The sequence below is a fragment of the Drosophila arizonae genome, chromosome X (genome assembly GCF_054131065.1).
Source record: "Drosophila arizonae isolate 15081-1271.41 chromosome X, UAZ_ARI_1.0, whole genome shotgun sequence".
In the NCBI taxonomy this organism is placed as follows: domain Eukaryota; kingdom Metazoa; phylum Arthropoda; class Insecta; order Diptera; family Drosophilidae; genus Drosophila; species Drosophila arizonae.
This window is the reverse complement of record NC_142927.1, coordinates 14,137,355-14,163,182: the sequence shown is the minus strand read 5'-3', so window position 1 is coordinate 14,163,182 and position 25,828 is coordinate 14,137,355. Positions and strand designations below refer to the sequence as shown.

Here is a 25,828-nt window from a genome sequence, read left to right as displayed (position 1 = left end):
CTTAGCGTGCTGTAAATACGATTTCTGGGAAACTAAAAATCGCGGTCGGCAAGAGTGAGTAACCGTGGATTACCAAAGTAGATTACCTTAAAGTCGAGAAGCTCTTGAAAATCACAATTTTAATTAGTTTCGCACTTTTCGTGGCAGCTTTTGTGGCTTTCTGTTAAATATTAAATTGAAAATCATTTGTCTTAAGCGACCACAAAGGCGCACAGTAAAAGAAGAGAGTGAGGGGGGAGAGGGGCAGGGAGACAGACAGAGTACTAACTTTAACCACACAACATTTTGGGGCTGGTAAATAGGCTACCTTCACATGGGCGACAATTAAATCGACCTTTGAAAGAGGGAAACAGATGGAAAATTATGCAAAACTAGCAAGTGAATAAGTGAGCTCCGGATGGGAGTGATCAACTGGGAGATACTCTGTAAGCAATCGATAATTCACGTTTTTGCCGAAGGTGTCCTAAGAGTGGAGTCATCCAGTCAAATGAGGTGCCCACACAACTGAAGCTTGTTATCGACATGCAATCGATTCCAAGTGGATCGATAAATTGATATACAAATGTATATTTCTATTCTGTGTATTTCTATCCCTAACTAGGAATATATTTAGTTTTACTTATATTACAAGCAAGGAATGCCCCTAATGAAAGAGTAATTTTTAAAAATCTGCACGATGCTATAAAACTAAATTGTATTATTACGTTCTGTTAAAAGTTACACAAATATTACAAATGATTTAACTCGTTGGACATAATTATTGTTAATTTGCGCCACTGTGGAAACCCACAAAATTTAATCAGCTGCCATTTGTTGTATTCACACTGTTGTTGTTGTTGTTGGCGTTGCTTTCCTTTGACTGTCAGCTTTATACCCTGTACTCAGTAAAAACCAAATGATGAGCGGCATGCGTAACTCATTAACTGAAATTCGAGCTGAAGCACCTGAGCACACCTGTGCCTATGTTCAGGTAAACAAGCTTAGCCTTTTCGATTGATAGATCTCCTATTCGTTAATAAAATATTATATATCGAATACTTTTCTGTTTATTGAAGTGTTTTAATTTGCATTTAATTATAGGATATCTTTTAGTCGTGCACTCTGGATGGCGAAGCCTTCTTCATGTTATTATTATTCTTTCATCTTTCATCGCGTGTTTTTTTTTCCCCCACCCAGCCGCCTTGTATGAAGATAAATATGTATTTCACAAAAGGAGATCTCATAATGATGTTTTCTTTTTCTTTTTTTTTTGTCGCCTTCGCATTTTCTTGTCATTTGTTTGCCTCCCCTTTCGCTGTCGTCTTAAGCGTTAATTAATATTTATGCCCAATGCTATAACTATTAAGCGAACACTGTTGCACTTTATCCGTTATTCCGGCTGACCTGAAAATGGACCCCATTACGTAAGCATTAAGCATTTAATCAAGTGGGGATAGCTGGGGAATATACAGCTATGAATATCCATGAGCGAATATTGAAATATGTGAATTGCTCACTTGAGCATCTTGTAGATCTTATCTTCTTATCTCATAGATACTCATTTGAATATATATATGTTATATAGATACTTACATGAGTATCTTACATCTTACTAATATGATGATCTTACAGATCTTTGCTTGGGTATCTTACTTGACTGTATTATAGATCATTGACTAAGATAATCTGACAGATTATTTGTGCTTCAGTATTGATTACTTGAATACTTTACGTATCTCACAGAAACCTACTTATTAAGTAGTACTTAATGATCTTATATATGATCTCTTTCTTGAGTATCTTACGGATACTTCAATGGTAATCTTACAGATTTTTACTTGTGTATCTTATTTACTGGAATATACATACTTAATTATATTACAGATATTTTCTTGATAATCTTAGAGATACTTATTTGATAATTTTACAGATTTGTATACGTTTCAGATACATCTTACAGCTCTTAAACGAGACCAGGTTCTTTTTTGGTACTTCAAGCATATTGGGCAACAGATCTTTACTTAAGTAGCTTAGAGATCCTTACTTGATCAGTTTACAAATACTCGCTGGAATACATTACAGATCTTAACAAGCGCACTTTGGATATGCTTGACTTTCTTATTGATACTTTAGCTTTAGCTTTCATTCAGAGCAATAGACAAATAAATAATATTAATAAATAAATTGCTCAACAAAAATATTTCAGATATATTAAAGCAGCTTCCCCGTCTTTTATGGCTGGTAGGACTATAAGTCTTGGCGATTCAGGAATGCTATATCTTATTGATGATTTGAAGCAGCTGAAGAATTAAGAATTATATTAACATAATCATTCTTTAGTATTAGCGATATACTCACATCTAAGATATAGGTAACAGTCTTTCGGGTATCTGAAATATCTCGAGTCTCCAGTTCCATCGTATCTTCTAGCTGTTTGCTATCTATATCTAAGCGTTTTAAGGGCCTTCTGTGAGCGAGGCTGATTGTCACGATCGATGACATGCTGCACGCTGAATACACATAATCGCTGGGCACGTGTAGCTAGACGGCTCTGACAGGCAAATTAACATAGAGTCATGCATTTTATGCACGGCTAGCGATTGCACATGTTTGGCAAGGCAATCGAAGGCAAACAGAAACTGCTGCCACTGCATAAAGGTGCAAGAGGTTGCTGCTGCTCCTCTGCTGCTGCTGCTGGAGCCTGTCGAGCAACGGCACGTGATTCTCATTTCAAAATTGATTTCCATTTGCCTGTGAGCTAGCTGCAGCTACATAGCCGAGCGAGTGCTTGTTGTTGTAAGTGCAATTGATTTGGCAATGGAGTAGTCAAAGCCAAAGCGATGCTTGAATTTCAAAGTTGGGAGCGTCGAGTGGGCCGTCGTCTTCGCCGATTAATATTTGCTCAGCGCAAATGCAGCGCATTGAGACACGCAGTTAGCTGATAAAAAAAAAAAAAAAAGAGAAAAATAAATAAATAAAAATAGAAAATAAATAAATAAATACAAATAGACAGACGGAATAATAACAAAGTCTGTTTGAAGCTCTCGTTGTTCTCTCTCCACACACACGCACACACACACACACACGCACACTGGGGCCATGGCCCATATGCTGCTTAGCCCACTAGGCAAAATGGTTACAATTCAAATAGGATTTGTATTTGTTTGCCTTTTGGCTGAGCTGCGTTTGCTTTTCCGGCAAATAAATTGCAAGAGAAACTCAACTAAAGCCCACCTGCCCGCCTCTCCCACTCTCATGTGTGTGTGCACGCGGCATCCCAAAAGTGTTGGGCAAATATTCGGGGCCAGTTAGTTAGGACGCTAATTTGATGTGCTGCGAAAGTATCTTTCGGATACAGCGCCTGTTGGTGGCCGCGAGCCGCGCCCGATATCTGGGCAAATATTTGGGCGCACGCGGCGTATGAGCAATGTGCGCCAGTTGACGAAGACAGCCACAAAGCAGCGCACCGCATGGCCAACAAATGTGTAACTGAACTGCGAGCGGGAATCAGCTAAGCGACTCGGTGTCTCTAGCATTTCTCAGAGCTTTTCGCTTTTCTTTGGCTATGCATTAGTCCATTCACTTAGCTGAAATTACGTCGCCCTCGCCGAGTCCGCTCTCAGTGATAATTATGATCAAATTGCAGCTTATTAGCGCCAAGGTGTGCCTTGTGCTACCTGTTCGCCGACCAGGTGTTGAACGATGCCACCGCTGTTGACTTAGGACACTGTGGGACTGTCTAGAGCTTTCCACCTCCTCCTCCTCTTCTTACGCGTCTTCTGTTCATAATGCCAGCGAACAACCTGGAATGGAAATGCCAATTATGAGAACCTGCCGAGAGCACTTGAAGTTATCATGGAGTGTGTGCCTCTGCCTAGAGTATTTGCGACTTCAATCGAGAGCCACAAAGGGCTCTGAGCTCTCGGCTCAAATTCCATCGAAGTCAACAATATTGAATTTGAATGAAAACTTCAGACGCAACAGCTATACCATATCGCATGGCATATCAGAGAGTTGCTGTGACACCAGATCGAGTGCCAGGCGCAACTGAGCCCAGTGCTCGATAATGATGGACAAAGGACGTAATCAAGACAAATAGAGGTAATTCCTGTTGCGCGCCACCTCCAGCTGCTCCAGCTCCAGCTCCAGCTCCAGTTTCAGCTACAGCTACAGCTACAGCCTTGAGGCTGAAGGTCCTTGGATCCTTAGATTGCCGCTGTCACGCTTGCAACATATTTGTTTAGGTCTCCACGCTATTTTCTGTTGTTGTTGTTGTTGTTGCTGTTGTTGCCGTGCCTAGTTTATCTCCATCTCCATCTCCGTCTCCAGCTTTATCTTGGCGTGCGTGTGTTCATGTTTTTTTATTGTCGCTAGCAATGATTTTCCTATAGACTACACACACACACACACACACACACACACACACACACACACACACACACACACACACACACACACTCATATGTCCAGCTGTCCGCCCACCCAACTAACAAAAAAACAAATACAAATACAAATACAGAAAAAACGCAAATACAAACACAAAACACAAATACAAATACAAATACAAAGACAAGCCAGCAAAGAGCTAACCAGCGTACCAGGCCTCGACTACGGCTACGGCTACGGCCATGGTCTCTGTCTTGTCCGGCGTACAGCAGCTGGTTCATTGTATTGCAGTTATTGTATTTGAATTGGACAACTAATGTAAATAATACATCACATACCGTACGTGCCCCGGGATTATGTTGAAGTTTCAGTTTAACAGATTTCGTATTTATTTGGCTTTTTATTAACTTGACCAGCTCTGCAGGAGCGACTGAGCGTGAAAGAGAGAGAGAGAGAGGGAGTGCTAGAACGAGAGCGAGACAGTGAGTATCCATATCTTGGTTATGTATCACAATTACCATCATAGAATTTCCCTTTAAGTGCAACTGCGAATTAATTGGATTTATTTGAATATCACGTTCGATTTTTATGTTAATCCTAAGTCGATTATTACCTCTGTATATCGATTGTTGCTGTAATGTAACCTCTATGTTAACCTTTATGTTAAGATCGCTTCGGTTAAAATACGCCGAGCATTTTTATGCCCTTGCAATGAATTGGGCAAACAAAAGGAAGTCAAGTAAGTGTCTAATATAGCGGAATTAGGCTATTATAAATAATATATTGTTTTCCTTCCAGCCACACTGGGGTATGCTCGATTCGAGAAATGAAGCTTTCAGCACGTGCTTAATGCTGCCACCGAGTGCACTGTTAAAGTCCGTGACGATTTATCGATGTTATCGATTCATCGAAGAACGCAACTATTTAATTTAAATTCTGTAAATTTTATAAATTATGCAAAATAGACAATGGGTGTTATTTTCAGTTTCATATACTGGCCTGGCGCATGTATGGATGTCACTCTAGTACTTACCTTTATCAATGCTCTCTCTAAAAACCTTTTCTTTCAATTTTATTAACATACATATGTATGTATGTATGTAACTTTTTCTTAAGGGAAAACTGGTGCAATGAGATTCTATAGAAGACTTGCATTTCTTTTAGCTAAAGACACCGCCAAATGTCAACTTGCAGCAGATTATACTGCGATCAGTACACCCAAAGCCCTCAGTCGTATCATAGACAGTCCTAAAGCGGAGGGGACTGTGCCTGGCAGACCATCGCCTATGTTCTTAGTAAGTGCTATGTAGCTGTATCGCTCTAGACTTTGCCCTGCGCTCTACTGAGATCAAGTTCATCTATTACAGATTCTAATCGGACTACGCTATGGAGGCCCTTCCTCAATTAGGCGCTCAACTATGCTCTGCCATACCATTGCAAGTTGTCATACTCTTTTCGGCCAGTGAGCGGGTATGCCAGAGTAATCCCATTCAGCACTGATGCTAGGACTCGATGGATGATAAGTACTTCGGTCCATCCATATTCAGGCATTAGAACTAATCGACTTTCTAATTGGAGTTCTGCGCTCGATTTGGCCAAATCCTTTATAATGTTGGAACGCCCCTATGACCATTTCGACTAATCCGATGTTTATTTGGCCATTGATTAATGTGCGGTGCCAGGGCGTCCGCAAAGGTCGTTGCTAGAAGTCTTCAATCATAGTTTGCTTGCTGTGTGTTGCCCTGCTGCTCGTTTCGGCTCTGCATCATCTTCATATATTTCTTATGCTTCTCTTTTTTTTTTTTTTGCCCTTGTGTGGATGAAAATACTTCTGGGCGGTTAAGGGTTTATTTATGCATAAAATTTATAGCATATAGCACGAGCATATTTGTGTCATTAGCCGCAAATTTTTGACCCATTTGTCATTAGGCTCGACTGTGGGAGATTTGCATAAAACAAACACACGATTGCCTAGAACACACAGACGCACACACATACATGAGAGCGTTGTATGCGTGTGTGCGTGTGTGTTTGCTGTGCTGCTAAATGTGTGACCGACAAGATTTATCAAGTAATAACAGACATTTCGGACAACCCATAGACCCATTAGTCACACGCTGTTTGACATCGTCTGAAAATATCATTTTAATCACAGGCCAGCTAGCAGCTCCTGCTCCTCCTCCTGCTGGCATTCCATCTGCTTGCCTCTGAATGGCCATTGTCACGGTCCATCGCCCGGATGGCCAGGCTGACAATGACCCGCACACACATGCTCACGTATGTAAATTATATATTACATGTGAGTTATGCGACTCGAATAGAGCAAGTGAAGGCGACTCACTATGCTGCCTACCTCGGCATTCTTCTCAAGCATCAAGCATCGACATCTATCCACTGATTATCCAATTGACCTTTCTCAATTACTAATGAAGACGTGCGACCGCACTCTGTGTTGACTCTCCCATTTCAGGTTAGGTTAGGTTAGGTTACAAAATCCTTTCCAAGATATTATTCAAGTCATTCTAGGAAACGGCAATGCCATGAAAACTAACTGCACCGAACTCTTTACAGCCATTCAGGCCTCATTGACTCAGAGGAGCAACATAATCGAATCGAAAGGAACAAAAAATAAACTCAATTGAAACCATAAAAAAAAATAAATAAAATTAAAAATGGAAAAAAATAGATATATATGTATTTATAATATGACTTTCTAAAATTAAATTAAAAAATAAAATTAAACAAAGAAATAAATAAGAATTAAAATTACAAAAAAAAAAAAAAAAAAAAAAAAAAAAAAAAAATGCAATAAATAGAAATTGATGTAAATTTCTAGAAATGAAATTTATTGACACAGAAATGTGTATGAGTGACTCAGCTTATGTATGAGTTTCAGTATGTATGATGTATCAGTTGTTGATGTATTTGCATTCGTTTGCAGTCCAAGTTCATTGCAATTCCGAAAGGAATCTCACATATCTGTCAACGAGGAAGCTGCTATCGTTCTTGCCATAGATGCGCCTGTAGGTCACGATGTTGTCCCTTAGGTTGAAGATGAAAGTGGTGTGGGGACAGTCAATGTTGACCATGGCCTTGCTAATCTCAGTGAGAAGCAGATGCATCGTCTGCAACGATTCGGATAGACTCCACGGCTGCTCCTAGATGGGAACGAGAAACAGAAACAGATGAGTTAATATCGGCTGGGAATTTCTCAAGCTCTGCTTGCCTTAATAGCAGACTCCACGTTTACGATGGTAATCGGCTTGAGGATCATGCCCCTCTTGGTGGGGGCGAATTGCATCTCCTCTATGCCAGCCAGATAGGCATTGAGCAGCCAACGTTTCATGCGATAGTTGCGACGCCAGTTCGGAGCATGATGGGGATACAAGCGCACCGATGATAGACGGCATTGCTTCAGAACTTCCGGGTCATCTCTATCGAATGGAATGGAAAGGTATCACAAATGCCCAAGAGGCCTTTTTCAAATGCTTACAGATCGCCCAAGGGCTCGGTGTTCTGCACTCCGAACACCTCGGCCGTGTACAGCAGACGGAATTTGCCCAACTTGGCCGTAAAGGTCCCAATATTTTGCTTATTGAGATCCACACAAGCGTTCATGTTGGGCATATCGCCAGGTTGATCTGTGAAATGCATGTCAATGCGCATACGGAAATCAGACTCGATCCGAATCGAATGGGAAACTATGTAGAATTGCATTAAAAAAAAAACACGTGCACTCACCGACATACAGATATTGACGCAATTTAAACAAACAGGACGAGTCCGACTTGATTAGGTAGTTCGGCAACGGTAGGGTCTTTAAGTAAATGGTGTTGCGATATCTAGTCGCCAGCACCGTAAAGTCGTTCTGGCACATCATCTTCAGCAAGGTGCCGCTGCTGGTGCAAAAATCGACATGCTCCAGCACGCTCAACGGGCGCTCCAACTGCATGATGTAGTTGAACAAGTGCATCCCGTTACCAGAGTAACGGTTCTCATATCTAACGAACGACTTGAAGCCCGTCACCATGTCCAGCGGAAACTCCCTGTCCGAGGGTGCACGATAGTAGCCCAAGGTGGTGGGCTTCGTATAAGTCCTACCTTCGCTGCAAAATACATGCACCATCTGCAGATCCGTAAGCTTCCATGGCAGATCGCTAGCCAACGAGCACAAAACTTGAGCCATTTTAAGGTTTGGTTTTTTTTTTTTTCTTTTTTCAAGAACACAGAAAATAAAATGCAGGAAGAAAGCAGAACTGACTTTTCGCTCCACGTGGTTCAATGCAAGTGGCAGATTTTCTTGCTGGAAGCATCGACGTTCCAGTATCGATGCCATATCCGGAATGTTCTAGCATCGATATTGGGCTTTCGTTAAGTCATCAGAAGGTTCTCGAATATGTTGGTGAGATTGGCAACCCTGCCTGAAAAAGAAGTTTCTTTTATTCTCGAAGGTTGTAACTTCTGCAATGCGAACATCATCTGTGATGCTGCCAAAATGCATATGTACATAGTTAGCTTTCGATAAAGACATCAATATCGATGTTTTTCCAATAGCCAGCATTCGCCGATATACATCGTTAAGCCAATTAAAAGGTTTAATAGTTAAGTTTATCGAAATAGAAATCAGAATCTTGGTAGTTTAACATGTAGATTAACAGAGCTCAAGTCGACGCTGTGACGTCACAAACCCATTGAACACTTTCGTGCAATTCCTAGTATTCCACAATTATTGCCATTGCTCAGCTATGTATTTACATATTATTAGGGCTCTTCTCTTCGCTTCTCTTCTCCTCTCCTCTCTTTTCTACACCTCTCTCTATTAGAATTAGACAGAATTTTGGGAACTGCCAGGCAAACAGTTGCTATGTTTATTTGGAAATACTTGTACATGTATCGTACATACATACGTATACATATGTACATACATATGATGTATGCTCATTCTACACACATACATATACATATACATGCGGTTTGTCCAGAAACATTTAACACACTGCACAGTGGCTGCGTCCATAGGACAAAAATCAAAATTTTCGTCACAAAATATTTAAAACAAATTTTTACTGAACTATCCATTCTTCGAAACGCCAAACTAAATGTTTTCTGGATATCTAACGGAAGTTTCTAATAATAGAACCTTGTGTTCATTTTTGAAGCCCGCCGGCACAGCTCAGCGCTCTGGGAACAAGTGCAAAAATATTGGGCTTCCATTAAAATAATTAAAAAAATAAAAATAAAAATAAAAACAAGTGAAAGGAAAGGTACATACATAAGGAAATAAATCGAAGCTAACATTATTCATTTTTTATTTTTATTTATTTATTTATTTTTTTTTTACGTTTTATATTTTATTATTTATTATTAGAATATATATATTTTTTCTTTGTTTTTTTTTTTTTTATAAAATTCTGTTTTTATATCTATTAATATCCTATAGGATCATCCTTTTGGGGAGGTTAATTTTGTAAGCTGTCAAGAAACTGCTAACCCATTGCATACTCCGATTCCATTTCGAACTAATTTTTCGAATATGAAAAGTTTGTTCAGTGTATAACGTGTTTCACGATAAATTCGACGTACAAATGCATGTATGTACATATATACATACATATAGAGTAGAATCCGGTTATAACGACTTAGCTTATAGCGTCTGTACGGTTATAGCGACGAAAATTCTGTTCCCCAGACAAACTTTTATGAGCAAACTTATACGGTTATAGCGCCTTCCGTGTATAACGACGGTACCTTGAGTGTCGTTAAAACCGGATTCTACTGTATATATTTCTGATATGTACATATATTTTACCCAAAAATAAAATGTTAATTTCATTGGATTATATCTTGGAGAGACTCAACCAATAAATTGTACCCATTCTCCAATATACATACATTCAATATGTTCATACATTTGTATTGCATGCATGTACACACATATGTACATATGTATGTATGTATGTTTGAATCTGAGCTTTAAGAACAGATGAACTCGAACTGATGTATTTACATCAGTTGTATGTATGTGTGTACATAGTATACTTATAATGCATACATATGCAGATGAGTTTTTGTTCTGATATAAAGACATCAGTTCGAGTTCTACTGTCCATATATGTGCATACATATATACATACGTATGTATGTATTCTTAATTACATACATATGTGTATGTATGTACATATGAGTGAATTTTGCAGCTAGCAGGGAAATATTATGGATAAGTGAATAATCATGGAAAGTGGTTAGAAAACGAGCAGCAGTTATCACTCGAGTGAGGAATTACTACACACGTGTGAGTGTGTGTGTGTGTGAGTGTGTGTGTGTGTGTAAAACGTATGTAGATCTGATAGTGGCGTGTGCGTGTGTGTGTGTAACAAGGATTAGGCGATGGAGCGATAGAGCGATAGAGTGGATGGAGGAATGAACAATGATTGATTGTATTACGGAATCCATAACAACAGGCCGGGCGTAACAAATCTGTAATGCAAACACGAAACACTCGTGGCCAATGTGTCGTATGAGAGATTACATGCAATCATTTTTGCAATCAGGCAAACGACAAGAGACAGCCCGGCGCCGACTAACGGACGGACTGGCTAGCAGACTGGCCGACGGACGGACGGACGGCAGACTGACTGCCTGACTGAGTGCATGCTGAAATAGTTATTACATTTAAAATAAATGACATTTAAATTGAAGCTTAGACAGAGCGTGACAGAGGCAAACAATAAACAGAGACAACGAGAACAAATACGAAAGAGACACACACACACATACGACACACACACTCACACTCACACACACATAGCATGCGAGCCTTGTCAGCGGCAGTTGGCTCGGCTAATGCCCAACGATTGCATTGGCATAGCAAGAGCCCAAGTATATTGTCATTTGATTAGATTACAACACAACTTTCGTTCGCTCTCACTCTCTCACTCTCGCACTGCCGCACCCGGCATCTGCCCTCTCCGTCAGGCTGCTGCTTGCTTGTAAGCTGTTGATCTGAAAGCAAGGACAACGGCTCTTGAGTGCCAGTCCCGTTGATATACCAACACCAGCTGCAACTCTCTCTATCTCTCTCTCTCTCTCTCTCGTTCTATCTCTCTCTCTTCTTCGCTCTCTGACCACTTCTTCTCTGCCTTTACAGACATTGACAGCAGCTTGGACAACTCCATGGGCAGCCGCAGTCAGGAAGTCATCACTAATGCCACTGCACCTCTCTCTCTCTCTCTCTCCCTCTCTCTCTCTATCTCTCTCACTCACTTTCTGTCGCTGCAACATTTCATTTTCAGACTCCTGACTCAGGCTCTTTAAAATTTCATTTACATTTACATGAGCATGCGGCTGGGCTGACAATCCGGATACATCTTGGTCTCGTCTCTCTCTCTCTCTCTCTCTCTCTCTCTCTCTCTCTCTCTCTCTCTCTCTCTGTCTGTCTGTCTGTCTCTCTGTCTGCAGCAGCTGCTGCTTGCTCTGATGCCCCATTTGATTGTCACTCTTGAACTGTTATCATATTGTAAGGACAAATTAATTGTAAAGTCATGTAATTGTTTGACAATGCTCGCCCCGAATCATAAGTCTTTCGGCCACATGTACCTATGCAGTTGCCAAGCAACATGGCCACAGACAGACGGATAGACGGACAGCCAGACAGACAGATAGACAGAGAGTGAGAAACACACACACATGCAGCTTCGAGGAACAACGTTGACGACAGACAGCAGCCCACACGTTGTCATAATCATTCTGAAGCATTTTGTATATTCGAGTGTAACTCAATTAGTTGACAAGCGTTTCAATATGCCTCCCATTTGGATTCCGGGACGAGTGTGTGCTACGGCCTCTCCATTGTAGTCTAGAAATGCCAATAAGTCAAGTACAGTTGCGAATATTAGTGGAATATTATAGATGCAGATGCTTTATGCGATATGTATACTATATATGTGATACAGGGGGGTGTGAAGGAGTGGGAAATATCCTGAAAGCTGCATAGAGCTGATATTACAATCGTCGCAAAGATAATGAATAATTGCAAAGATATTTGTCGAAGCATAAAACTCTAGAGTTCTAAAGGGGATATTCGCAGTAGATGGGAAAGATATCGATTTCCTGCTCAAAGATATATATATACCTTACAATATCTGTTACACACTCTTTCACAAAACCAATATACCTGAGCTGTCAATTGCCTAGAGGGTATTAAGTAAAAATAAATTCTCTATTAAATCTCATCCCATAAAAAAAATAAACAAACTTTACAAATGAATATCATAAGCACTCTGAATAAGTGGATATAAAATAAATTTGAAATATTTAGTCATGCATGCAGAAACACACAGACACATCTATGCATGTATATGCAGTATATACAGATATAAGTTGGCTTTATAATTTGGTTTATGAACTCAAATGAAAATGATTTGCAAATCCTTTTTTATTTTTATTGCACTTGTCGAGTCGAGTCGAGAGCTGAGATAATTCAAAAGTTGACAAATCGAATCCCATAAACAATTTGTGCAATCGAATTTGGGTAACTGAGCTGTTGAGCATTAATGGGGTTAACAGACAGTTAGCCACATAATTAACGGGGCCAGTGTGCGACGTTATCTGCTAAGGATTATTTATTATATTTACGCCTGTTTTAACAGATATCTGCGGCCGCAACGGAAAGATGACACTACACAGGGCATCGCATACATGAATGCATACATACATACATACATATGTATATACATATGTACATATATACACTAGATGAGGCAACATGTACATTATCTGATAACTGTTTTTGCCAGCTAACGGCATCATTAACAACAACAATAACAACAAGAAGAACAGCAAACGCCATTCGGGACAATCATTTTTGCCGCTTCCGGTTCCGGTCACACACACACACACACACACGCACGCACGCTCAACTATGCGATATAAATGATATGACGTGATTACGCTGTGTACACACACACACACACATACACATGTGCCACATGCTTGTGTGTGTGTGTGTTTGTGTACACATTTAGCTGGAAGCGGGAGTTCGAAACGATTAATTATCAAATTGTTTTGTTCGTGATTGTCTTTGGTGCCCTCTGCCCTATGCCCCGATAAGCACAAGGATAACAATAATTATGCTGGCTGCCTCCATTGCTCCCTCTCGATATATGTATGTGTGTGTGGGTGTGTGTGTGTGTAACATGTTTGCCTATGCACAAGTGTATTTTCAACTCAATTTAATGCCATCCTAATTGGCCCCTAGCCTTTTCAATTGCTCCATTTGCATTCGATATTGAATTTGGTCAGCACAAATTCAGGAATAGCAAATCTTCAGCATGTTCAGCTTGACTGAGCTCCATGGAGTGGGAAACATGAAAATAATAGTGTTTAATTTTACCCATATACCATATATAAAAGCACATACATATATAAGAAAAAACTCTAAGTAAGAGGTAAATTATATTTATATTTTGTATGTAGATATCCATATATAATATATTTATACATATATGAAAACATCAAGTAAACGCTATATTTATATATGTATTTATACATATTATAAAATATTTAAATATATTACACTTATATTTATATTACTTACATATATTAATATCCTTCTATAACATGTATGTATGTATCTGGATACATCAAGTCAATGAAACTTGCAAAAACTTTTCAAATTAAATTCGTTTCTTTTTTTTTGTTTTTTTTTTTTTTTTTCTTTCGGCATTTGAGACATCAATTCTGAGTGACGTTGTTTTCATTGAAGAATTCGTATTGGAATCCATTTGTATTTAGCTTTTTAATTGCTAGCGCAGAGTGGGGGAGGGAAGGGGAAAGGGAAGAGATAGGGAATCGGCATTTGGCGAACTGGACAGCTCAAAGGGTAGGGCTTTTGGGAAGGGCGGGGGCTGGACGTGACGCGATTCGACGCGACGAGAAGATGGACCCACATCAATGGGCTGTCAACGCGTCGAGATCGTTATGGCCATCACAGAATACTCGGTTGTTGGCCATTTTAATTGCATGGCCATTGGCCAAAGTCATGCATTTTTCAAGTCATCAGCATTTCAATACACATCAACACACACACCCATGCATGTGTGTTGTCATATGTTTTTTCTGCGAATAGAGCGCGTGCCTAGAAGTCTAACGCTCGCTCGTTAGTTTTACAAGCTCCATTTTTGGCATGATAGCAAGCGCAGTTTTCAAAAAAAAAGCTGCAAATTTCTAAAAAAAAAAAAAAAATAGAGGTTGAAAATACCCTAGGAAATGCGTGCTTGACGACGGGCAACGACAAATTGTTAGTGAAATGAGTGAAGGAAAATGCAAAAAATGAATGGAAATCGCATAGTTCAAAATCAGCTGGCTATAAAAATACATAAAGTATCGGGGAAAATCTGTTTACTCGCAGCTCTATAAGAGTAAAACAATTTGAAAGTGAATTCTATAAGTTTCGAATCGAATGCCAAATTCTTAACAATTTACTGCCAACTGAAAGCGAATGCGAATGGGCCGAGTTGGGATCTTAAAAGGCGCAAATGCACCCAAGAATGAAAGAGAATCCCATGTGCTCTACACAAACTTGGAGTAAAGCTCATTTCTCAATTCTCAGTTATTTTAAGTAAAAATGAGAGTTTCAGCTGCCCAGCAACTGTATAATATAAAATTATTTCATATATGTATGTATGTACATACATATGTCACCAGAATTAATTGATTCTAATGGCAAATATATATATGTATGTATGTAATATCATATGTCTATGTAATGTTATTTGTAAGAATTTAATAAGTCAAATAAGTAAATTTATAGTCGTCAGAAATTGACAGAGATACAGTTCTATCTCATTAATCGAATTGGCCGAATTTAAGTAGACCATTACGAGTTAGAGGGAATATCACTATAGCTAACTATCGATACTTAGCTAAAGCCATCGATACTTACATTATTATGTCATCGATACAGAATGCGAATGGCATGAATAGAAGAAGAAGACTAATTCGCGAAGACAAAGCATAAGATTGGTTCAGTTAATTAAATAAAGCCTTAAAATACTAGCTAAAGGTTGGATGCATTGAGAGTCTATTCATCTATGATAAGCTATATCGCCCAACGAGAGGAATCACTGGACCTGCGTACGTATGGAACTAATTTTCTCACAAAGCAGTCAGCTGCAGTCAATTTGCCTTTGTTAGCATTAGACTGCACCGCAAATCCCCAGAGTACACATAAGAAACCCGGAACAGGGCGTTGCCTTGTGGCTGTGGCTGTTTAAATAGAGTCTCACAGCAGGTGCATTGTGTTGTGGTCACCTGGCTAAGGTATCTGCTTTTAAAAGTCTGCCTGCTATCGAGTTACTCGATGGCAGTAGCACTCGGAAATGGGTTTTCCCACTGACACAGCCAGGCAGACGCCTCTCTCTCTCTCTCTCCCTCGCTCTTTGAGCAATAAGCCACTTTGGATCATGAGCAACGACAATGATATATGTATAGTATAGTATAGAAATTATATTTTGATGTGTCAAATCTGAATAAATTGAATGAGCAATGCATCAGCTAATGCTCGATTCATATTATCATTGTCAGCCGAATTACAAAATACAGTTAGCTCTTTGATGTACTTTGTATACAAGTGTATATACACATAAATATATGTACATGTATATGTATGTATGTATGTATGTCTCGATTGGGTCAAAGTGAATTTTTAAGCTGTAGTCATCTTATAGCTGGGGTTTCCCGCTTTCACTTTTATTGCTGCATCGTCTTTTGTGTTTTGTTTTGTATTTCAACCCAAAGCTTTATAGGGTTTGTTGATGTTTCTTTTTTATTGCTCTCTATGCTCGTTTATAAAGCATGGAGAGTATATTGGTTTCTTATTCAACATGCATTGCTTGGGTTTGGACTGAGAATGAACTAACGGTTTAATTTCCAATAAATTATGTTCGGGTTGCAGGTGAGCTACTCTGTAGAAATTATTAAGGAACCAGCATTGAGAAAATGGCTAATTGAAATACGAACAATATTATTCAAAGTGCTGGAGCTGGGAACAGTCAGTTATGCGGTTGTTTAGCTCTAAGCCTGCTCTACAGGTAGATTTAAAAATCATGGATTAATAGCCCAATCTGCATTAAACCGACTGTCGTGTTTGTATTTGTTATACCCTGTCTTGGAATATTTGTATTTGTATTTGATGTAGGTGCTATAGATAAATAATTAATATAAATGTAAATACATATACATATACATACATATTTATATACTCTAAGATCTCACCCTAATCCCAGCTGCTTACTGAATTATTGCTCTAAGTCTTCTGCTATACAAGTACATATATAAAACTCCTATATACCCTATATAAATATACATTCATCATTAACTATAATATTTTTATGGATCTGCCCATTCAATTCATTTTCACTGTAACTACAGGGTATCTGCAGTTCATCCCTGCTTATCGGCTCCACATTTTCGCTTGTGTTTGTGTTATGATTACAGTGAAGCGCCGAGATTGAGAGACTGCCACTCATATGTTAATGTGCTACCCTCGCTCTCCGGCATATTCAGCATTTCGATTTTACGCTCTCCCTGCAGTCGGTGTTTCCTTTGTGCGTACGTACGTACGTACGTACGTATATTAAAAATTTAATTAAATCAGCATACATAAATAAAGAAATAATTTTGTTTGACGCTACGCATTGCGCGAATGCCCGAATTCAAATACAAAGTGAAAACATTATCAGCAGCAGAGGGAAGAGCTCCACAGAGGAGGAGCGAGGCGTGGCAGGCATAGGGGGCGAAACATTGACTCTAGAGTATTGCTGTCGCTCCTGCTTCAGCTCATGCTCCTGCTGCTGCTCCTCTTACTGCTGCTCCTGCTGCTGCTGCTCCTGCTGCTGCTCCTGCTTTCACTTTCACTTTTGCTTTTGCTTTTGATTAACATATTTCTTTTATCTGAGGAGCCGCAACTGTAGCGAGCTGCGAGCGGGTGCGAATAAGCATGATATTGAAGTTATGAGAATATTTGAAAACATTTTTCAACGGCTACATATTGACTTACCCAGTGTGTATGTGCATACATACATACATACATACATATATCCGACGACTGTAATCAATACAGAAGCAAATCTGTCTCGCAGTTTCCAGGAAAACACACACCAAAAGAAAACTTTTTTAATTAAAGCCAAAATTGATAAAGCAAAAAAAGAAAAACAACAACAACATTAAGAACTTAAATGAAAATAATTCCATGTATAATAGATTTAACTGACCAGAACATGAAATCTATGTTATATAGTCTTAGTATCTCTTTAAAATATCTTTTATGTGGGTTACTTTCTGTAGACGCTGTAACATATCCAAAGCATCCATTATTAAATTTCGGACTATTTAAATGTCTCAAAGTGTGCTGAGAAAGCAATAAGTGAAAGTGCTCTAGACGGAACTGGACGACTAGCAAATACCCTAAGGACTACTAGAAAATACCGATCATATTCAAAGGTGTCTACGGGGATCTCACATCCTGGACCCTCCAAAAAGATGGTAGTGTATGTAAATATTCGATCCGATTAATTGTAGTTAAGGTTAGTCGATTTGCCTAATATATATTAAATTAAATTTGGATTGAATCCATACATATAAACATATATACCCTATACAGAGTCTATATATAAAACATATTTACTCTAGACACATATACACTACCCCTGTGCATACATTTCTCATCAAGCTACCCGCTCTTTACAGGGTATGTTGCAGTCGTTCGTTATGTCGCCACACTCTCCGCTGTCTTTTGTGGCACTTTGTTTATTTTAAACGATTATTCCGCTTCATTACCGTTAAATCACTTAGACGGCAGCCTTTTGTATGTGTTTCCATCAGCTTTTTCCCTATTTTGTTCTATATTCTTGTTCCTTTTTATTGTTCCTCTTCTTTTTTAATTTAAAGGTATTATAGATTATACTTTGTCCCTGGTCCGACACAATTTAGTGGTTCACCAAATCAATTTGCCATTGATGCCCCAAGTGCTTTTGAAGACAAGCACACACACACATACACACAAATTGACAATCTATATCAATTGAGTAATGTAAACTTGGCCTGGACACAGGACTTTAAGAGATAAGACCACAAAGCTTTTATAAAGGATTCTATGCTGCATGTAGAGCGGCTGAGGTGATGAGTCTACGGCCAGGTCTTCAAACTGATGTAAGCAATACCTGTTTCAATGTAAATATTATATACTCATTCATATATACATAGGTAATCTGTTAATAATATAATATAATAATATAATATACAACAAAGAATCTTATTGCTTGCAAGCCAGTGCAGAGTTGTCGTGGAGCTATGTTGGAGCACAAGTTGGCAGCACGCTTCTTAGTAGACTCAGCTTGGCACTCCACGTGAGTGAGTGAGACAACCATAGCTGTTGTTGAACATGAATGAGATGACCTGTAGGCTTCTCTCTCAGACATATAAACTCGTTGGAAAGTGATCATCCTGAGCTATTTCCAATATAGGTTAATATTGGTGCAGGCCAGTTCAGGATTGGAGGGATCAGCACTATGGTCGACCATCGATAAATACCATATCGATGGCTGAGGAAGTCGATACTTGGCGTGCCATAATGAGTAATGGCAGAAGAAGAGAAAGATGGGCAGATTTGTAAGAGCAGCTTATTGAGGTGAGCCGGCTCACTCGCTCTTTTTTGTGAAGTGAGCCAACTCACTCATTCGGATCACTGGCTCACTTGCTGATAATGAACCAAAATGAGCGAGTCAGCAAAAACGAGCTAGAGAGCCATTCCTTTTGGCTCACTCACTCATGAGCTACCCAAGTCTAGAGCTGAGTTGAAGCTGAAGGAGTTGAGTTTAGAGTTGAAGAGCTAAGACTTCTGAAAGAAATTAAAGCGAAATAAAGTTACGATATAAAAGCCTCGTACAATATGTATAACCAACCCTGTATATACTCTTGTAGCTCAATCGATTGTTTACTCGAATCTGTATGAGCTGTAGATCTTAGGGTTTACAGCCACTCAAGACTTTTTTTTCTCTAATCAAATAAAGCTATATATTAATATTTGTGTTAATCTTTTATTTCTTTGTTGCAGCGTGAATAATATATATAAGGATATTTAGTAGACATCGGTATCATTAATCAGTATTCATTTGAAGACGAAGTTCTCAGAGCTCAAACGTCACTCTCTCTGAGCTCGCTCTGCCCATTGTTCGGCAAGAATCTAGTTTCAAGAGCTACTTAATCAGCGTCTCAGTTATATATAATTCGATAAATTTGAAATGCAATAGATTTCTATAAACAGTCTTTGTACAAGGCGAATAATACATAGAAATCTGTTGCAGATTGTAAGCCGCATAAAGATACATATTGTAACTATATACATACATACATACATACATACATGTATAACAAATGTGATAGAGTGTGAGTGCGTGCGTGGGTTGTTTCATCAAATAAAAATGTTGTTTACAACTCGAGTTTTATGAAATGTGAAATGCGAATGCATGGCAACTACCCTATGCGGCCAATAAATAATGGGGCAAGTGCAGTTTCAAATCGTCCACTAATGGAGGTGCTCAATCGCTGATGGGGCAGGCAAATCGCCGCCACTTTATGTTGCATAATGTATTGACTTTGCCTGGGCCCAATTGTGACTGCCCCCACCACCCCCACCACCCCACAAGGGGGCGACTGCTTGTTGTTGCTGTAGGAGCTCACTGGGTGTGGGGAGGCAATTGGCAAACATTCTAAAAGTTATTTGGCAGCTGCTCTTTGCGAAGCATCGCACACACATTTGAGTGCTGTTCCGCTGCTGTTATTGTTATTGTATATATTATTATTATTATTATGATTATTGTTATTGTTTTTGCATTTTAAAGCAAATGGACTTTTATGCGTTTTCCTGCATGTGTCTGTCTCACTTTGGCCATCTCTCTCTCTCTCCCTCTCTCTCGCTCTCTTAAATTAGCCCAGAATGATTTTGGCAGTCTTTTGCCATACAATTTGATGCTTCTTTAACTGCCTGTCCGTCGCCCATCAATTTTACTTACTGTACAGTCAAGCCTCGCAGCATTCGCGCACATAAAAACACAAATTTCCGCATAAATTACCAGCTCAACATTTTTTGATGGCCTTTCTTCGGCCTCTTCTTACGCATCTCTACGGGTTCTCCTTCGCTTCTCTCCACATCTGCTCCTTCCTCCTCCTGCCGATTTTTGCTCTTATTCTCGGTTTTCTTATGTGTAAGCATACGTAATTGATGCGTTTATATAAACATATATTTCTTTATTGAAAGCTGCTCTTCATAATGCCGAAGATTTAATACCCTCGGCCATTGCACTTCATAGGCGAGGTTGTAGGCCCTTTCCCGTCCCCTTCTTCTTTTGAAACCTAGCCAAAGATATTCCAGTTATGAGTAAACTGGAGGAAAATTCGATGCTTCTTTGACTCTATATTTATTTTTAGAGAGTTCCTTTAGGTATTCCAATTATTTTGTATAATTTTTAAGATATTGCAGAGCAATGGCTTACGAGGAAAATGTCGCAATGTCTGCGGATTACGTATATTCGATTCCCGATAATCTTATTCCATTCAAGTCATTTGAAAACCAAATAGTGGAAGTTCACAATCAGCTGTATATTTTGAGCAGACCTCTTAGCTTTAAGATTATATATAGTCAGCATTCAGCTCAGTTCACTTGGACGAGCTCCGGTAGTTCTTCAGTTAGCAATGAATATCTATTGCTCATGACTTTGAAAGTTGAGAATTACGTAGAAGGGCGCAACATATTTATGTTAGCAAAAAAGAAAAAAATTCGATAAAATGCACAAGTACCTCTGTGATAGCGCTTAAATGAATCAAAAGTTTAAGCAAACGGAGGAAGAAGTTTTGCCCCATAAACTCAAAGAATACAAAGATATATTCAAGTCATGTTATGAAGTCTGCCTGTCTATCTGTAGCAGACGAAAGGTAAAGCATCAACTTTATATCTACATAGCTCAAGTCTCACAACAATTCGTTTGCTTAAAGGGCAATTAAATTTGACAATTATTGTCGGACATTCATTTAGATGTATGAGTTTTTTACTTTTGCTCTGCTCTTTTATAATGTGAACAGGTGGTGGAGGGCCAGAGAAAGGAACAACAACAAATCAGAAGAGGCGGTAGAGGCGGTAGAGGCAGCCTAGCGATAAGGCCATAAAATATGTTGTACGCCAAGGGCTTAGAAAGTGTTTTACGTGCGTTTTATGACATGACATGACATGACCCAGCCAGCAGCTAGCCTTGCGCTGTCGAATGTGACCTAAATACATACAGACAGACAGACAGACAGACAGATAGAAATACCTATATACATACATCTATGTAAACATACACTGTAGCGAGAACTAGCAATACCTCTAAGCTCTCAGCCAAAGTCGAGCCAATGATGATTAGCGCTGACCTCTGGCCTTGATAGCGCCCGATCGCCCTGATAAGCAGCGCTGGAAATATGGAACTACGCATCGAGGCGTTGTTAACAATGCGAATTTAGCGCCGCTCACAGTCGCAATACGAATTTAGAGCTTCGCACACGCTGAAGCTCAGTCGAATTAAAAACAAAAATAATGAAACTATTACACATTGTGCTGCTTTGCCTGGGCCTGTGGCTCTGCCTGTGTCCGGTTCCTGGAGAGGCGCGACGACTGCAGCGCGAGGCTAGTGCGGCGCCCGAGCCGCTGCTGAATGCGGAGCTGGCGGCCGGTGAGTCGCTGAAGTCGGAGGAGTTTGTGTCGGATGCAACGACCACGCCGAAGCCGCTGGGCATCGTCTCCATCAAATCGCGGGCCATCGCCATGGACCGAGCCCTGTGCAAGGAGCAGTCGCGCTACCATCCCCACTTCCCCAAGTGCCATCAGTACTGCAAGCGGCTCGACCACTGGATTGGCCAGTGCTGGCGCGAGAGCTGTCACTGCATCTCCTGAATGCAACGCAGCTAAGCTACCAGTTCCAGCTCCAGCTCCAGCTCCCGCTCCATTCACATTTCCAGCCCACCTTGCGATGCAGACCCAGCAGCTGTTCCAGCACGCAACTGCTCCAGCTCCAGCTCCAGCACCAGCTTCAATTCCAGCTGCTGTTTCTGTATCTAGTTCATCTTCAATTCCAGTTTTAGTTCCAGTCATCATGCCCCCAGTTCTAGCTAAAGTGCACAATGGATTTAGTTTCAATTCATTTCCAGCTTTAGCAACTGCATCAGCTCCAGCTCAAGGGATCTAGTTGCAGTTCTAGTTCCAGCTCAGCATTACTCACTGACTCCAGCTCAAGTTGCTACCTAAGCTAGTTCCATCCACAGTTCTACTTCCAGCTCCAGTTCTTGGATTAGTTTCCTCAACTTTGCTACCTGCGGTTCTAGATCCAGTTCCGGCTCCAGTTACAGCTTCAGTTCCAGCTCCAGTTCCAGCTCCAGTTCCAGCTTCAGGTTCAACTCCGGTTCCAGCTCCAGTTCCAGCACCAGTTCCAGCTCCAGTTCCAGCTTCAGTTCCAGCTCCAGTTCCAGTTCCAGTTCCAGCTCCAGCTCCAGTCCCAGTACCAGTTCCAGCTTCAGTTACAGTTGTAGTTCCATCTGTACTTTCAACTCCAACTTCGGTACCAGTTCCAGCTCCAGCTTTGGCTCCAATTCCAGCACTATATCTGCAACTAGTTCCAGTGCCTGTTGCCAATCCAGCTTCAATCCCTATCTACAGCCAGTTCCTCTTCCGGTTCCACTTCCGTCTACAAATCCAGCTCTAGTGCAGACTGCAGCCTCTAGCTTAAGCTCTATTAACAACTTTCACTCAACTTCAGGCTCTGCTCCGGGTCCAGCAACTGCTCCAGTTCCGACTGCACCCTCAGCCGGCATTACTCCGGTGCTCCAGCTCTTCCGTCAACACTTCAACACAATTTCCAGCATGCTCACCTTTGCCAGCTGCACCCGCTCCTGCTCCAGCGGCCACGCCCAGCACCGCCTCCTCAGCCGGAGGTCCACTTGCAAACTTTGTACTTACATAATTCTAAGATTTGTTTCATTAGCTGCCCATTACTCACACTTATCTGTGCACTTGTGTCTCGCTTCTCTCTTGTGCACCGCCTGCTATTCACACTTATCTCTCTGTTTGCATTCGCACTAAGCCTTAGCTTTCCAAGATTTCGAGTTTCTGCTGATTAAAGATGCAACAAATGTTGTTGAGCCAATTTCCTGTGCCTAATTAATAAGTTCAAGTTTGTTTTCATTATTTCTATTTGATTTTTATTCAGCCATATCATATCATTGCCATGGCGCATTGAAGTCTCTCTGAATTTGCAGCCCAATTACAGTAATTAAAAATTTATATTCAAAGTGAGCGAAGCGTGATGAGCTTCCGTTCCGGGAAATGCGAGAGGATTTGCTAAACAGTAGTTTAAAGCGCTCTAATGCTGATTCATGAATGAGCTGGCTTGCGAACCAGTTCAATCGACACAGCTGTAATCGCATCACATTCGCATAATCAACTGGAACATCTCATTGAATATTTCAATATTCCGGCGAATATTTGGAGGTAGTATACCACCCTCCCGCCTCCCCTTATGCGAGGTGCTCAAATTTCTTATGTATTCTATGATAAATATGCATGCAGATGGAAAGCTTTAGCTGGAATTGTCTCAATTGGGCGTGGCAATATACTTTGATATGTGCATATGTAAGTGTGAACCAAAAATAAAAATCCGCACATTTTGCAAATTTTGCACGAATGTCCAAAACCCTTTCACATACATGCATAAAAGTGTAAGTGTGTGTGTGTGTGAAGTGTCGGCTGCTAGCTCTGTCCCTACCTCCCCCTTCCCCTCTCTCTCTCTCTCTCTCTCTCTCTCTCTCTCTCTCATATGCTAATTTAATAGTAAACAGTGGCAAAAATATGCGCCCAGCTCATAGCAGCAGGGGACACAAAACGACCCAAAGTAGGGGACATCTCTGAATGCGCACACATGTAACGAGTGACAGTTACTAATAGCACACACCAACACACACACGCACACTCGCACACACACTCATTCACATCCTTTAGTGGTATGCTGTTGTGCCATAGTAAGCACACAATATGCATATTCATGAACTAAGTGGCTGCATTTTCAGCGCGCGCGCGTTTTTTCAAAAAGATTCTTTGTGCAAATTGCGAGCATTAAAAACAAAAACAAAAACAACAACAAAATGGGGTTTTTGTTATAGTTGCTGTCTGCATTTTGTTGTTTTCGTTACATTTTTATTTTTATTTCTGCTGTTTTTTCACTTATTTTTTTGCATTTTTACACCAGTCTACAGTGCTGCCAAAAAGTGTATGCACACAGCGCGCCATTCGCGTGTCACACAGCTGACTTACACGATTGTTAAGTTCGTTTTTCATTCTCTTTTCTATAAACATGATATTTTAACTAGCACCCAACGGCATGCAATGGAGCATACCAAGAGCGGGCACTAGCGACCAGTGTTGTATAGCTGTTAATGAGAGATATTCTGTGGGATTATCTGGCTAAACTATTAGCAGAATTCAATTCAGACTGAAGCCAAGGAATTAAAGCAATTATCGAAGCGAATAATAGAAAAATAATTTTCAGTGATTCGGCTCAGCTTATATCATGGGTAGAGAGAGCTCTAGATCAGTATAATAACTGATTACATTCCGTCGTATTCTTGCTTGCGTCTCTCTTATCCTGGAACTGGAACAGAACTAGCAGCTCATTCAATTGAGCCATATCCATTTTTCCTGCTATTCGTTTGTCCGTCCGCCTATCCGTGCTTCCTCCCGTAATATTCATCTATCCATCTGATTGGACTGCATCAACTTCAAACGCCGATTCCATTTTTGCTAAATACATCATTCTATTCGAATAAAAACTCGCCCTTAACGTTCATCTGTTAAATCGTTCGTCCGTCCGTCCATTCACATATTTCATATCCATCCGTACATCCAGTAGAACAATTTTAACCGAGTCAAGTGAAAATCTTATTCAGCATTCAGCTTTACTCAGCTAGGCATAAATCAATATACGAGACATACGTATGTATGTGTGTGTGTACGCAAATAGTTGAAGTGGAAAGCGCGTTACGGTTATTTCAGATAACTGTCAGCCGCTATCACTAGGTAGTATCAATTAAAGAGGCGTTCCCCGAAATGATTAGCACCGCTTGACACTAACGAGGAGCGAACGTGGAATGCCGCATTATTAGCCCATTTGATTGATCTGATTGTCTTCCCATTCAAATTTAATGAGCTACGAGAAATGCCAAAAATATATGCTCAAACACTGGAATATTTCCAGGCGACTCAAAGTGTGGCATGGACGCGTTCAGCCAATGAGGGCGAAATGTGAAATATGAAATGGCAAATGTGAGCATTATGCTTGCATACCCTGTAGTCGATGTGGTGCTAAGCTGAAGCTGTTAAGCAGGG

General features: G+C 40.2%; 2 protein-coding genes and 2 long non-coding RNA genes across 5 annotated transcripts; 2 read left to right on the top strand and 2 right to left on the bottom strand.

Moving 5' to 3' along the window:
• Positions 1-1,022: 1,022 nt before the first annotated feature.
• On the bottom strand, positions 1,023-4,790 carry LOC149267924 (uncharacterized). 2 transcript variants are annotated; one of them, XR_016271115.1, is made up of 4 exons: positions 4,704-4,790; positions 2,338-2,917; positions 1,573-2,279; positions 1,023-1,383 (listed from the first exon to the last, which is right to left on the bottom strand). It is a non-coding gene; the product is annotated as an uncharacterized LOC149267924 (long non-coding RNA). The 2 variants fall into 2 exon arrangements; XR_016271114.1 differs by lacking the exon at positions 4,704-4,790 and having other exon boundaries at positions 2,338-3,504.
• Positions 4,225-5,343, top strand: LOC149267923 (uncharacterized). The gene is made up of 3 exons (XR_016271113.1): positions 4,225-4,704; positions 4,782-5,104; positions 5,164-5,343. It is a non-coding gene; the product is annotated as an uncharacterized LOC149267923 (long non-coding RNA).
• A 1,841-nt stretch (positions 5,344-7,184) lies between these two features.
• On the bottom strand, positions 7,185-8,825 carry LOC108618387 (decapping and exoribonuclease protein Rai1-like). The gene is made up of 4 exons (XM_018014381.2): positions 8,107-8,825; positions 7,859-8,006; positions 7,592-7,799; positions 7,185-7,523 (listed from the first exon to the last, which is right to left on the bottom strand). The coding sequence occupies exons 1-4, from the start codon at positions 8,699-8,701 to the stop codon at positions 7,314-7,316; spliced, it is 1,161 nt and encodes a 386-aa protein (XP_017869870.2). The 5' UTR covers positions 8,702-8,825; the 3' UTR covers positions 7,185-7,313.
• Positions 8,826-21,905: 13,080 nt separating this feature from the next.
• On the top strand, positions 21,906-23,615 carry LOC108618408 (uncharacterized). The gene has a single exon (XM_018014407.2). The coding sequence runs from the start codon at positions 21,992-21,994 to the stop codon at positions 22,346-22,348; it is 357 nt and encodes a 118-aa protein (XP_017869896.1). The 5' UTR covers positions 21,906-21,991; the 3' UTR covers positions 22,349-23,615.
• The last annotated feature ends 2,213 nt before the right edge of the window (positions 23,616-25,828 follow it).